Raw genomic sequence first — 15,583 nt, forward strand, 5'->3', positions numbered from 1 at the left:
CCACTCAGACCACCCCCCCCCCGGGTGCCCCGCCCCTTCACCCAACGCCCATTGACGTCAACGGGACTCTTGGCCTTTCACTCCGGAGGGCGGCCCCGGCCGCTGCCGACTGGCCTCTCAACCAGCAGGGGGCGCGCGCCCCGCAGCAGCCAAGGCATCACCTTGGCCGCAGCCGAGAGTCGGACCCGAAAGAGAACGCAAGGCCCCGCCCACTCTCCCCTCCCCCCTCAAGCCCAACCGTCCAACACCAAGAACGCCCATTGGCTGCTCAGCCCGGCCTCGCTTAGGCTCTACCCAATAGGCAGGAGGGAATCGGGATGGGAGCTGGGAAGGATCATGGCGGATCGGTTAACGCAGTTGCAGGACGCGGTGAACTCGGTGAGGTTGGAGCCGGGGCGGCTCAGATCGGGGTTAGGCTGAGTCGGCTCCCGCCGTGCTGCGCCGAGCGCGCGTCGGTCCCTGCATCTCCGAGTCGTTCCCGTGCCCTGGGGGGAGGGAGTCTGGGCCCCGCGGGGGCGGGGTAACAAACCTGAGGCGTCTGCTCCCTCCCGGAGCGGGGATGACGGTGGAGTCGGTTTGAAAACAAAACGCGGAGGCCGTTGGGCTTTTAAGCGTTCTCGGCTGGTCTCGCGCCCCCCCCTCCCCGTGTGAAGCTCCGCGGGGGCGCCCCACGCTGAGCTCGCGCAGCCCCGGGACTGGCCTCTCCCCGCCCGCGCGCCAGCACTGAGCTCGCTGCTGCCAGTGTGAGGACTGGCCAGAGCAGCCCGTTCCTGGGGCAGTGGCGTGGGGGGCTTTTCCCCGTCCCGGGCTGCTGAGGGGGGGACGCTGCTTTTCCAGGGAGTCGCCCCTAGAGGAGCAGCCCTGCAAGCTCCTTAAGTCACTCTTTCGGCTCCCTCTTGAAATAGCTGGTTTGAGGCTGAACGCTTTGTTAAAAAGGACTTGCCCGTGTGAGAATGAAGCCATGTGTCTACTCTACTCCAGCGAGCCTCTCTGCTAGGTGCTGGTGAGAGGACACTGCTCCCTCTCTATCTCTGATCGCAATAATCTTCCCACTTAATGTAACTGGCTGGGTAGCACTTATCCATGCGGCCAGGGGAATGGGAGAAAACATTTTATCTCTGCAGCGGGCTGAGCTGCTAAAGGCCAGGATTTAGGAACCAAAATTTTGTCCTGGATTTGAGTATGCTAATGATAGCATCTTAATTAATCCCTGATCCTGCTAGTTGATCTGTGGGAGTGGACAGTTGCATTGTCATGGGGTCTCAGTGCAATCAGTCGTCCACTTGCACAGAAGGCAGGATTGGGATTTTCACTACAGACTTGGATTAACTATTTTCATTTATTGAAGTGCAATTCTATGTAATAGTGGTTGGGGCAAAAAGTTTAAACTGACTATCTTTAGTGTAAATACAGACTAAAATGATATTTCATCTTGCCTGTAGCTTGCAGATCAGTTTTGTAATGCCATTGGGGTATTGCAGCAATGTGGCCCACCTGCCTCCTTCAGTAACATTCAGACAGCGATAAACAAAGACCAGCCAGCTAATCCTACAGAAGGTCAGTTTTATGTGTGTCCATTAACTAAACATGATTACTCTCTAGTAAAATAGTAGTGTCAGTTTAGAATTAAGTAACTTCAGGCTTAAGAAACTTTCTTCGGAAGTTGTAACAGTTGTTGTGATTCAGGCCAAGTTATGGATAATTGCACATTCTGTAGGGAAGTGAATTGATTGAGACGGGAAATATTTTTTGACAAAGCTAAGCACAGAAATGTGTGTATCTCATGGTCCTTTTTTTATATAGATCTAATAATACAAACATCAGTCATTTTATAAGGAACACTGTTATGAGGAGATTCTGAGTGTTCAGGAAACTTCTGTTTCTAAAAGCCAAACCAAGTATATACTAGTCTTGTGAAATTTTACATTTTTTTGAGTATAAAGCTAATCTATCTGTCTGTCTATGTTTTTGCTTTTAATGTTTTTGGAATAATACCTTCTCTCTAATGTCTGCAATTATAAAAGTTAACATCCATATTAGTTTACAGATGGAAAAGAGTTTTTGGTACTTGTTTATAGATTAATTCTGGCCATTTTTCTAAAGATAAAGTATATGATCTAATATCATACTTCATATGAAAAAACAAAGCAAGCTGGGAAGAAAGCTCAGTCATATGGATATGTGATATTTAAAAATATTTATTTATATGCTCGGGATGGCCCTAATTTTTTGAATATTTTTAAACGTGGCTTTCTAGTTAAGACACATTATATGCCTAAATGGCTCTTTAGTCCCCTATATTTTACACATGTCTTGGATCAGATTAGGTCTGACCTCAGGAATCTCAACTGAGGGTAGCACAGTGCACAAATGATGCTCTGTTGCCGTTCTGGAAAACTGTCAACCAGTCCTACAGTGGCCTATAGGGGCTTGCCATCTGATATTGGAGACAGCTGTGAGGAGCTAGTTAAAGGTGTAAAAAAGCAGAGCTTTCGCTTGCTCCCTTTCTAGTGGCAGCTGGTCCAGTCCCAGGTACTGGTATCTGCTAAGTGATGATTCAGGAGCCCAAGTTTTTGTTTAAGGTTTAAAGGCATTAGATCAGGTAAGATGACTTGATGTAACAGTCTTAAACTAGATGAGGCAAGTTGTATTTTAGCATATTGTAACTGTTCAAGTTAAAGTCCAGGTTCTAGACAAGCCACAGTTTTCTTGGCAGATCAGTCTCCCTGTAAGTTTATCTTCAGGTAGTGATATCTTTGAAAGCTTAAGTACAATCGGTAGAACTTTAATATTTCTATATCAAGGTGATATAAGGTGATGGCACAGTACACATTTAAGTGAACATTGTCATTCTGAAATACAGTCAAGTTTGAAAATATAGTTTACTACACCTCTCCCTGAGTTTTATAGTCTGTTTCCTATCTTAAAATTTTCTCTCCCTTGCAGCTGTGTGAGAGACCTATACAAACAGGGGAAACAGTGAATATGACTAAAAGTATGGCAAATGTACAAAGTAAGCTGAGGAAATACAGCTTTCTGTTTTTTAGCTATAATAACCTGGGGTTTTACATGTAACATGATTTAAAACATTTTCATTCAGAGTTGACTTTAAACTAGCAATATCCTTTTGAAAGTACACCACACATTTTCATGTTATTTAGAAGTTAAATTAAAATCCTGTCACTAACAGTGATAACTAAGCTTTTCCAGGTGCATTATACATTAATAAAGTAAAAGCGTTTTAAGTTTAAGTGGTAAAATTAATTGTCGTAGTTGTAAATATTAAGCAACCATATTAAGAATCCTTCTTCTTTTGATCTGTTACCAAGCTGGTGTAAACATTTCATAAATTTCACACTTTAATCGCATTATCCTAATCTAATCCTTACTCTTTTTTAACTAGCACAATGGCCAAATTCAAGGAAAGGATTGAAAGATTAGAGCAGGGGTAGGCAACCCATGGCATGCGTGCCAAAGGGGGCACGCTAGCTGATTTTCAGTGGCACTCTCACTGCCCAGGTCGTGGCCATTGGTCGGGGGGGGGCTCAGCATTTTAATTTATTTTTAAATGAAGCTTCTTAAACATTTTAAAAGCCTTATTTACTTTACATACAACTATAGTTTAGTTATATATTATAGACTTATAGAAAGAGACCTTCTAAAAACGTTAAAATGTATTACTGGCACACGAAACCTTAAATCAGAGTGAATACGTGAAGACTCGGCACACCACTTCTGAAATGTTGCTGACCCCTGGATTAGGGCATCTCGATGCTCCAGAATATGTAACATATTGTAACTGGAATGTTTGATATGCTGCTAGAATGCAGTAATTGGTTTAAGAGCTGCCTTATTTTGTAAGGAGACTGCTATTCCAATGCCATTGGTTAGATTGTTTAAGGTAGGATTTAGAATCAATCTTTGAACATTAACATGTACTAGATTTGTTTGAGATGGAAGATATTGCCACTGTCTTTAATACTGGAAAGAGTTTTTAAAGTTTTAGAATACATTGGCGTTAGAAATCAGTGCAAGTCTTCTGGAATTCGGAGTAAAATTCTAGGTCATTTGTTCCTTCAATGAGCACTAAGTTTATCACTGTTCTCCTCTGAAAAGTTAAACTAAATTGTAATAGATATTGTAATAGTCTGATCTGATTTTTTTTTTCTAATAGAATATGCTCAGTTGTTTGCAGCATTGATTGCACGAACTGCTAAGGATATTGATGTTTTAATAGATTCATTACCTAGTGAAGAATCAACAGCAGCTTTGCAGGTAAGAATATCTCTAAAATACTTGAAACACACCAAAAATATCTCCACCCTCTTAGTCCCTTCTGGATATCCCAGACCAAAGTAGCAGGTGGCGTAAAGGATATAATCTTAGCTCAGTTTAAAAAAAAAAAAAAAAAAAAGTTTGAGGGAATATTTTGTCCACCACTCCCTCTCCCCAAGAAAAAAGTACCGTATTTTCCGGCGTATAAGACGACTGGGCGTATAAGACGACCCCCAACTTTTCCAGTTAAAATATAGAGTTTGGGATATACTCGCCGTATAAGACTACCCCTCTTCCAACGCACACCAAAAAAAAATTAAAAAAACATCAGATTTGATTTCAATATGGTAATTTTAATTCAAATGCTTATGACATGCAGGTACTTAGCAGGAAAACTGTCACTTATAAACATAAGGCTGTTTGTCATCAAACATGTAAACATAAAACAGTGCAAGTGGATTAAACTTTTCCTAATTCACTCTAAAGCTGAAAGGAAGGATAAGACAATAAACCCATGGGAGCTGCCATGCTGTTTGTTTTCTAAGCTGTCAACCAAACTGGAACTGATGATGATAGGAGGAAGATAACAAACAAGAGAGAGAGAGCAAGTGCCGGGCAAGTCCCTGGCGAGTTAGCAACGCCCATCATAACTGCAAGCTACGGTATTTTTTCAGGTTTTGCTGGCGTGACAGTTTCCCTTTAAAAGCCTTCAAAATCCTCCTGTTCGTCATCTGATATCATAAGTACATCAATGACATCTTGTGATACATTTGTAAGGCAGTCATCGTATGGATCGAATTCCATATCAGATGGTGTGGTCTCAGCTTCGGCTTCCTCTTCATCTTGCCACAAGTAGTCGTCCTCCATACCATCTAATGAATTTGATATGCCACACTTCTTGAAAGACTTGATTACTGTTTCTGCATCAATATCATTCCAGGCTTTTATGACAAACTTGCACAAAACATCCAACTGTGGAGCACGCATGTTTCCTCCTTTTGTGAATGACTTTTCGCCGCTAACCATCCATTCATTCCACTGTTCTCGAATGCGATCTTTAAATGGCTTGTTTAGGCACACATCCAGTGGCTGTACCAACGATGTCAATCCTGCAGGAATAACTGCCGCATCTGTGTTTAGTCTTGCAAGCATTTGCTTGGTGTTGGGAGTTAAATGAGCCCTGAACATATCCCACACCAGTAGACTACATTTTTGAATAAGTCCACCTGGTCGCCTGCTCCATACATTATCAAGCCATAGCTTTACCCCTTCTTCATCCATCCAGCCTTTTTCATTCACATGTACAAAACAACCAACAGGGAACTTGAATTTCGGCATTGTTTTTCTTTTAAAAATAATCATTGGTCTCAGTTTGGCGCCATCAGCTGTGCATCCTAGTACCACTGTAAAACTGGACTTCTCATGTCCTGTTGTTTCAATTAAAATTGTTTTTTCACCTTTTTGATGGACAGTTTTATTTCCAACCATATCAAAATTCATTGGAGTTTCATCCATATTTCCAATACTACTTAATGCATAGCCATGTTTAGTGCGCTGTTGTATTACGTATCGATGGAAACTATTTACTTTGCTATCAAGATCTGCAGGTAATTTTGGGGCAATTTTCATCTTTTGCCTCAGTACCATATTATGCCTTCCCATGAATCTAGTACACCAGGATACAGTGGCCTTAAATCTGTTGCTGTGATCTGGGTTAGATTTGGCCCACTGAAGTGCAAACAAATGTATTTTATTTCGTGTCACTACATAACCGTTTTGGCGATGCTCATTCACCATGTCTGCTACATGTTTTTCGAGTTCTGGCCAATGTGGAGTGCCTCTTCTTAATGCACACTTACCCCTTGGCATACTCTTTAATGCTTTTTCATTTGCTTTCCAGTCCCGAACCATCTTTTCTGTTACTCCATATTGTCTTGCAGCAGCGCAGTTATTATGTTCCATGGCAAAGTTTACAACTTTAAGTTTGAAACTGGCTTCATATTTCTTTCTTCTTGCTGGTGGAGCCATGATGGGGTTTTGACTGTTGGACATTTGTATACTGTACTGTATGTATTGGTGCTATACTGTATGAACAGGTACAGATACTGGTGCTGTACTGTATGTGGTACCCAGTATACAACAACCAGCCAATCACGGCAAGCGATGTACCTTACCGGCGATTGGCTGGTTGTTGTATACAAAGCCTGCTTGGATTGGTCAGCTCTCCCTGCCTGCCCAGCCCTCCCTGTCTCCAAGACTATCAGAGCGGTAGCGCAAACACGCCTCTTTCACCCGTCTGGCCCACCCTTGTATCCTATTACCTCCTTCTCTGCCTCTCAGATCTCGCACATGCGCGCCTGCGCCGCTTCACTGCAGTCCTCAGGAGCGAGATCTAAGAGGCAGAGAAGGAGGTACGGTAATAGGATACAAGGGCGGGCCAGACGGGTGAAAGAGGCGTGTTTTTCTGGGCACAGCGCTGCTCTATCTCTTTTTTTCCATACCCCGGGCGTCCCGGACGCCTGCAGCTTGCTCCGCCCTTCACTTACACCTTCCCGGTGAGGCGCCCCCTCACCTCGTCATTGGGTGGGGATGCGGCCGCGGCCGTTTTTGAGCTCCCCCCACCATATGCGGCGACCGCAGATTCTCCAGTCCGGCTCGGAAGTTTCAGCACCCGCCCTATAAGACGACACCCGGCGTATAAGACGACCCCCGACTTTTGAGAAGATTTTCCTGGGTTAAAAAGTAGTCTTATACGCCAGAAAATACAGTACCTGAAATGAACCACTTCATTTATTGGAAATCTTACATAGCCTAACTTAAAACTTGAAGCAGGATGGGAAGGCTTAAACCTTGGAACTCTGAGCTATATTAAATTCATTTTTCTTTTCCCAGGGCTCCTAAAGAAACTGCCCTCTCCATTACCATGTGAAACTACTTTTGAGAGCCATCTGTTTTTTTTCAGTTAATATTTAAACACACAACTGTTTTAATATACCTTTTGTTTTTCTCTTATTAAAAGAAACTGGCATGTTTTCTGGCTCTCAAAGCAGGTTTCATCTAGTCTCTCTTAGAGCATGTCACAAGCGAGTTTCACTTAAACACTGTATCTGACATGGTCCTATTGTTTTGTGTATAAACCACTCATTTTCTAAAGGACTTTTAGCATTTCTGAAATGTTAGTTCTTTCCACTTCTTGGCTCCATAAGGAAACCTTCCTGCAGGTCAGCAGATCAAACTTGCTTCCCCAAACCTTTTTCCGTCCGAAGGGCCCATGTGCATCCTGCTAGGGTCTCTCCAGCAATCAGTCCTACCTCTCAAAATAGTTTACTGCAATGCTCATCTCTTTCTACAAGGCTTGCTTAGTGGCCCTCCTTTCTTGCCCTTCCTAGCCCTAGCTTCTGGGTTTTTGTTTTTAGTTTTTAAATTACTTTGTGTAAATATGTGTACAAAGACAAGCCCTAATTCCCTATGCTACACTGAAGCAATTTTAAGACCGATGAGTAAACTTTGTATTTTCAGTTCTTGGAGATGAGTTGATAGCTGCAGATTACTAAAGAGATTAGACATATCTTAAACTGGAGAAGCATAAATAAGGCTTAATAAATACTGTTCAAATAGTTTGAGGATATTGAACAAAAGTACTATATTCTGCTAGATCTCTAGTTATAGTAGTATCTAAACATATTAGTTGCATTAAAAACTCAGACCATGTAAGCATCAGTGTAATTTTACAGTCCATATAAATAAGATTAAAATCTATTCAGGTTATCTGCAGACATACCACAGATTATGATGTTGTCATGTGTCATAGCTGAGCCATATCTGACCCTAATAACACTTGTGTGGGAAAACCAAGGCACTAGAGCAGGGGTCCCCAACGTGGTGCCCACGGGCATCCATGTGCGCCCGCCTACTGGCTGCCGGACAAGCAGCCGCCGAAATGCTGCCGTGAAGTAGCAACGTCAAGAAGCGCTACCGCCAAAATGCCGCCGCTTCACGGGACCACTGAACTAGAGAAACTGGTTTTGATGACCCAGTAGACAGCATGCTTTCCTCTGAGCTGATATTGCACCAGTGCCTATGCCTGATTTTTAGTGGCCACTGCATTTCCATTTTCAAAAAAAGACCTTGACCAATGCTTGTGATAATTAAAGATTCCATGGCCCCTTTGTGCAAGGGTAGATGTTAGTCCTGGTCAAATTGTCCTCTGGTTACACTTCCAATTGGATATGGCTTTTTGTTTATTCTTTACTTCCATTCTTAAATTAGTGTGTTGTCGCAAACAAATATCACAATCCATTCTTATGGGGCTATGTTATAGGGGTGGATGAAATTGGCTGAATGCTTATCTCAGTAAAACAGTGGAGGTTCTAAAGGTGCAATATATATATTTATTGACACTAATGCGTAACTTAAAATGTAGCTGGACTTGAAACCTAATTTCATGAATTTATCCTAAATGATGATGATCGTCCTTCAAGTTCGAAGATGACATCACTGATTGGTATATTTATGTGAACATGTAAGTGGCTGATAGGTCAGTTTGAGCTTTGAACTGTCCGTAGCACGCCAGCAGCGTAAATCTCACAACAATAGCATGTTCGCTGTTAATCAAGTAACCCTTAGCTGCATTTCTTGTTCAGTGTGCCACAGACAGTATGCTGAACATATAGATAGGGCTGCCACATTTGTTCACCCAAGACATGACTTCTTTTCACTTTTCTGTTCAGATAGCTAGTCCATTACCACATCTTTAGTATAAATGCCCATATTTTAGCTACCGTCACATGTCATGCGATTTACAGTTAAATTATTGAACAAATAGTTGGATTCTAATTCCCATTGTCCTCCACATGTATATGTCTAATGGCCCTCACTGCGGGCACTGGCTGTGCAGTTCCAAAGATGAGTTTGTTGGGGAATGTAGTACTTTGTAGTACAAAGTAATTAACACTGTGAGATCTGAAAGTCTTACAATTTACTCATTTCTTTTGAGTTGGGACAAAGATTCTGATTTTTGTTTGTTAAGAAAACTGAAATTGAGTTAATCTAAAATTGGCAATCTGAGATACAAAAACAGATGTTTTTGTTGATGAATTTAATCTCCACGTAAGGAGTGCATTTTTAGATGGCAAACTTATAATAGGTAAATTATAGTCATGGACTCCAGCAGAGAATGACTGATGTAGGAGCTAAAGATGGGGCTCTTACTGTGTTTCATCACGGGCATGGACAACTCCTCCATCCATCCCTTTGAAGAAAACTCTGCCTTATGTGATGTTCAAGATCGCCTAACTTTTTTTTCTTTTGTATTTAAAGGCTGCTAGTCTGTATCGGTTAGAGGAGGAAAACCATGAAGCAGCTGCCCGTCTGGAAGAGGTTGTTTATCGTGGGGATATGCTACTAGAAAAGATACAGAGTGCCCTAGCAGATATTGCTCAATCACAGCTGAAGACCAGAAGTGGTACTCATAGCCAACCTGTTCCAGATTCATAGCAGCAGGGGGCAGCATTTTGCTGCAAAAGTGAACTTTTAGATTGTGAATAAAATCATATTTTTGAAAAAAGTTCTGTATCAAATACTTACAGTAAGTGAGCCATACTGTTGTGTAAATATTTTGAGTGAACTGATTATGGTAAAAGCATGTCACTTGTCAAAGCCTTAAAGTCTTCTTATATAGCCTCAAGTTTGGTATGCAAAGCATTTATAAACTAAGAATTGGTGTTCGTGTTGCTGGCACTGCACATTTAATGCATTTCCTTTATTTCAAAATACTATTTTTTTTTAAGTTTAGCTTCTCTTATGCATAGATGTGTATCTAATGGGCTGTCATCTTCACAATGTAAATTTGTATAGTCCTACTGGGGAATAAGGGAAAAAATTTTCTCAGCATATTTTTGGTAACCTCTCTCTCCTCTAAATCTTCAAGTTTAGGGGGTCTTATTTTATTGTGAGGCTTTTGCAGGAAATAGAGCTTCACTGTGCAGAGTTCTATGAGCAAAGTGCTGTGCATTCTGAGGTTGTTCCAGTGCTCACCTCCTGCATTGCTGTATATACTGTTTAATTACCATTTCTGCTGTGACACTTTGGCATACTTATTACTTGACTGTATTTTATCTTCTTTGGCTGCAAGCTAGTATACAGATTTCTTGCCAGCTGCATCCTGTAAAATGGGACTTTGGAGCAGTAGTGATTCCTGATGGACTTCCTGGTTCCTTGCAGGCTGCTAGCAGGTCATATGGGATTGGCTGTACCCCTTTGCTTCCGGCTGCTTCTACATATGCTAGGTTTCTCATGACAAAGAGTGTGCCTGTAAAAGCAGATGCTCCTGAAGAGGAGCTGCTGGTTGTTGTTGCATCAGAGGAGTTGGAGGAGAAACAAAAGGTGTCCAGTAGGGATAGAAGCCAGCAATGGAAGCTAACTTCCTTTCTAATATTTCTCTTGTGTAAGCAGTGGCTGTAGCCACTCCTTGAACATTGTGTGAGTGTAAATATGAAAGGAGTAGTCCCTGAGATATTCGAGTTCTTCTATCCTGAAAAAAATTGTGCCCCTAATGGTGTGAATTAAAAACAGAAAAATTGTGCTCGATTCAAACAGTATAAGCTTTTAGGAATGTTTGGATCAATATTTGAACTTTGTGGCATAAGTATGGGAGTGTACACCCTTCTCCCTTAGCAATCTAAAAATTTTACTTTGGCTACTTTGTTGTTGAAGATAGACTGGCTTCTCTTGGAGTCTGTGTGTGTGTGTGTGTGTGTGTGTGTGTGTGTGTGTGTGTGTGTGTGTGTATATAGTCTACTCGTTTTCCTGATTCAAATTGTTTATCTGTGTGTACCAGTCAAAATTTCCCTAATGTACATGGAACTGTTATGCTTCTGTTGTGTTCAGCTGGTCTGAAACAATTTGAACTTGTTTTTTGGCAACCTACCAATGGCAATGGATGCAAGGAGCCATACACCCATTAAATGGTGCTGTAAAAGGAAGAGTGGAGCAGGTCATGGGACACGCCTTGTACACTTACAACTGTAGCAGTATGCTGTTCTAAAGAGGACTTTCACAATATAATTAAATATGAAGTGGTAAGTACTGCTCGTTGTTGCTAAAATGGAAATGTAGGATTTAATTACACTTAAATGGCGAACTTCACCTGCTATTGTGAGACTCCTGCAATACCTAGATACAAGGAAGAAAGGAAACATGGTCTATTAATTCAAATAGAAGGGGGCCCATGCTGTGGTCCCAGCTATGCCATAGGCTTCTTTTGTCTCTTGGTAAATCACTAGAGCTCAGTCTTTCACAAATATGTACTAATTTTAGGTGCTGACTCTGAGGGCCTGACTCTTTTCTTTTTTTAAATAGATGTCAGACACCAACTGCAATTTGAAGTCATGGGAGATGTGCTCAGCACATCTAAAAAAACATGCTCATGTCTCAAGTTCTGTGCCCTGAAAGTGAGGTACCAAAATTAATGAACACTTAACTTGGAGCTAGCCATCTATTTTCTCATCTGTTAAATGGAGAAAACTTCCCAATCTCACAGGAGTTTTGAGGTTTAATATATTGCTACAGGAGTTCAATAGAGATGGATTAAATGGCATGGTAGCCCAAATCTTGAATTCACACTCTCAAATGGATTCCCTAATTACATTTTAACATCTGTGTAGTTGCACAGTGGCTCTAAGATCTGTGTTGTCAGCTATTTACTTGCCAGAAGTAAACCCAAGCTCAATATTTCTTAGCTATTCAGAAGTTCTCTCTGCATGGTTACATCATCCTTGGATACTTCAGTTTTGTGCTCTTTATGTTTCAATATTTCCTTGTTTAAAACATTGCCTTAGTGTAGTATTTTCTTCATGCTTGCTGCTTACTCTAGTATATTAATGTGCCAGCCACCTTTATATTAAAGTGCGTACTGGTTTCAACAGCTATTTCTGTTCTGCATGTGAAGAACTTTAACTCTTATGCTGGTGGAACGTAGGGCATGCACACATTTTGTGTGTCCCCTTGATGTCTAGCTCAACATTTCTACTAAAATGTCAACATTTGCTTATTGACAATATAATAAAAATAAAACAAAGCAAGGAAATTGGTTAAATGCTTCTTTTTTTTTTCTTTTTAAAGAGGGTGATTGTTTTTCAGTTACAACCTCTAAAACACACTTCCATCTGTTACTCAGCATTGGTGGGTCACATACTGATGTGCATGAGTCCCACAATGCAAACTTTCACCTGCACTTTATAACCTAACAGCTCAACCTACACCCCCTTGCTTCTGTTGTCCGGTCTGAGTCATAGGCAGGTCTGCAGCACAGAATGGGGGAAATAAGGATGATTTATATAACAAGTAGTAATATGTTATGGCAGTGCTTTCATAGACAGCATTTGTTTCAGTACTAATGGAAAGTGGATTAAAACTAGTATTCCCAAATTTACTGGTTATGTTCAGGACAAGGTAGAGCTTGAAAGCATGGAACTGCTTGCATAAAAGGGGAGGGCCTGAGGCTGTGCAGTGCATTCCCGCCCTCTTCCCCCCCCAAAAACCAATACATTAAGTGTGTAAGGAGTAATTTAACTCATAACTGGGGGTTGGGGGGGAGAGAAGTGACAGCACTAATGATCCTTGAGATTTGTCATGGCCTCAGTTGGGTAGTAGAGATAAAGGAAAGCTGTTGGTGCAGCTCAGCAGCACCTTGGGGGGAAGAAATGAAGCAGTGGAAGCCATCTGGAAGTTGAGGGTGACTGCCTACATATGTAATGTGTATCTCACCATGCTATCTAGGAATAGTAAAAGGGTCTATGAATTGCACTTTAAGTCTTATTGAGCCTTTAAGGATGGAGGTTGTATATCTTCATCTTTAGGCTACCATAATGAGGTGCGTTTGAAAATTAGGAGTCTTCCTTTGTCTTTAGCTGCCTTATTCTGATGTTTATGAGGACATCTTGCAACCACGTGTTTGGACCATCTCAATATTAGCTGTGCTGAGGCTTAGTGGTAAACTAAGCTACACTTCAAAGATGCGCCCCCCCCCCCAAAATCCCAAAAATGAAATCTTAAAATACTAAGAAGTTCGGGTCTCTTTATTTGGCTTATGGTTTCTGAGACTACAGTTTAGATCTGCTTTGTTATCTGTATCTGCTCCTCACAAGGTCTTGAGAGAAGGCAATTTATTCTAGCTGAGATCTTTATTAACTCCACCAAATGGCTCAGAATCTGCTCAAAAACATAATAGGACACAGCAAATATTAGAAAAATCTGAAATCTCTTTTGGTCCCTAGCAAACAGAACTCATTTTTTTCCACAGAAGCCAGAATAAATGGAGACATGCTGTTATGGAAAGGAAAAAAAAATGTTGAGCAAGAGGTGAAATAGCTTTGAATATTGGGCTTGACAAGTAATACTTCCCAGGGAACAAATTGTGCTTTGAGGAAAGATGACCCAGCACTTAATGGAAGATTCCAGTGAATAATAATTTAAATCACTTCAACTGAGCAAGAGCATTCTATGCTGAGAATCCACAGCACCCATTAGCAAAGATTGCAATCAGTTGAATAAAAAATGGCTGCTTGAAATCTCAGATTCTTTACTATAAGCATCTATGCTAGGAGGACAGGAACTCCTCACAGTGCCTATTCAGTTTCAGCAAAATAAGCTACCAGACTAGAGTGGGGTGAATTCAGAAAGAAAAGTACTTTCAAATAGTGTGAATTCACATCTCTTCTGTATTTTTAGTCCTGTATTATTCACAGCCATTGAGGTGGGTGACTTATTTGCAATAATAAGTGTCTCAAGCATTAATGGGAACAAATACTTAGAGGTATATTAGCATCAGAAGGGGTTCATAGCTCTTAATGAGTATGAAAGAGGAAAGGAGGAATGAAGTTGTAGAGGAGCTATGTTGGTGTTAGTGTTGTTTTCCCTACTGTACTATTCAATCAAAGGTTATTTTTTCCTGTAGGCAAAGCAATGGAATAGATAAGAGTATTAATATCAGTCTCATTCCTAGTGATGACCGTCAGGGTGCTCTCAAAGGTCTCAGAAGAAACTGCATAGAAACCCATTCATCATAGAGCTGGTCTAATGTGGAGTGTGGAATTCCACACTAAAGTGGTGATGGTGAGGTTGATGCTTTATCTGAAGCCCTGAGAGAACATGGCATGCAGGATCTGCATCCTGTAATTACAGAAAATCAATCATGTGTAATATACCCATCTGCTCCTACCAGATGATCCCTAGTCAGTGCTCCAGACAGAGAGAGACTTCATTATAATCACTTCCAGATCACTACTGTGCCATAAAGTGAAATAAATTATATTTCGGTATATACACATTAGTTTGTTAAATCTATTTACATATGAAACAATGGAAGCCCTGTCACTCCAGATATCTAAACTTAGACTGGAAAAAGGGACTATAAATGTATTGAATTTTAATGGACATTTTTCCATTGATTTCAATGGGCCATGGATCATGTCCTTGATAATCTAATAGGATCTTTTCATCTCTAACTTCTGTGAATCTGCTCCAGCATCAAAGAAGATAAAAATATTAGGTTTATATTACAAATGAGTATTCCTAGTGCTCCAGTTATGTTATCTAGGGTTTGTTTCATTTCCTTGTATTACACTCAGTTTCAAATTGGGAATATTTATGGAACTGGTGTTTGGGAAATTTTTGGCTGTCTTAATGTAGCTAACGATTTGTGTGTGTGTGTCTGTCCTTATAATGAATCCTTAATTTGAGGGCCATGTACACTTTTGTGTGAGTATTTAAATCCCAGAAGGCCATATAACAACTTCCAATTTTTTGGAACCAGCGTCAAAAACTCGTATAGCATTCAATTCTGCATTCAGTGGATACAAGAAGAATTGTATAGTCTGTCTGTTTGGTGGGAAATTATGGGATTTTTCATTTCTTAGTTTCACTAGTGTGAAATATAAATGCAGCATTCTGTACAGATTTATTATATAGATGCATGTCTAGCTCCAACTCCAAGTACAAAAGGGCTGTCTATTCTGTGAACTGTTAGACTGCCACCAGTATCAGGACTGGGCTTCTCCTGAATCTCTCTTTATAATTAGCATTCACACAGCATAGCACAATGTTTATGTAAACATACCTTCCTCTGCATCAGCTTTTCCTCTGTTGACAGACTCGATATTTACTTATTTAAAGGAGTAAATATTACTTACCAAGATTGGAAAAGGATATGGTAATCAAGTCTAATAGTAACTATATAGCATATATTCTACTGAAATTGACTCTATTCTCTTCATACTTTTAATATGTAAATCTGTATAGTTATCATGTT

The 15,583-nt window shown here is 40.8% G+C and overlaps 1 protein-coding gene across 1 annotated transcript; it reads left to right on the top strand.

Moving 5' to 3' along the window:
- The first annotated feature begins 253 nt into the window (after positions 1-253).
- Positions 254-11,012, top strand: MED21 (mediator complex subunit 21). The gene is made up of 4 exons (XM_034783044.1): positions 254-378; positions 1,443-1,557; positions 4,175-4,275; positions 9,595-11,012. Exons 1-4 carry the CDS (start codon positions 337-339, stop codon positions 9,769-9,771), a joined length of 435 nt encoding a protein of 144 aa, XP_034638935.1. The 5' UTR covers positions 254-336; the 3' UTR covers positions 9,772-11,012.
- The last annotated feature ends 4,571 nt before the right edge of the window (positions 11,013-15,583 follow it).

Source organism: Trachemys scripta, chromosome 1, assembly GCF_013100865.1.
Source record: "Trachemys scripta elegans isolate TJP31775 chromosome 1, CAS_Tse_1.0, whole genome shotgun sequence".
NCBI classification, from domain to species: Eukaryota; Metazoa; Chordata; order Testudines; family Emydidae; genus Trachemys; species Trachemys scripta.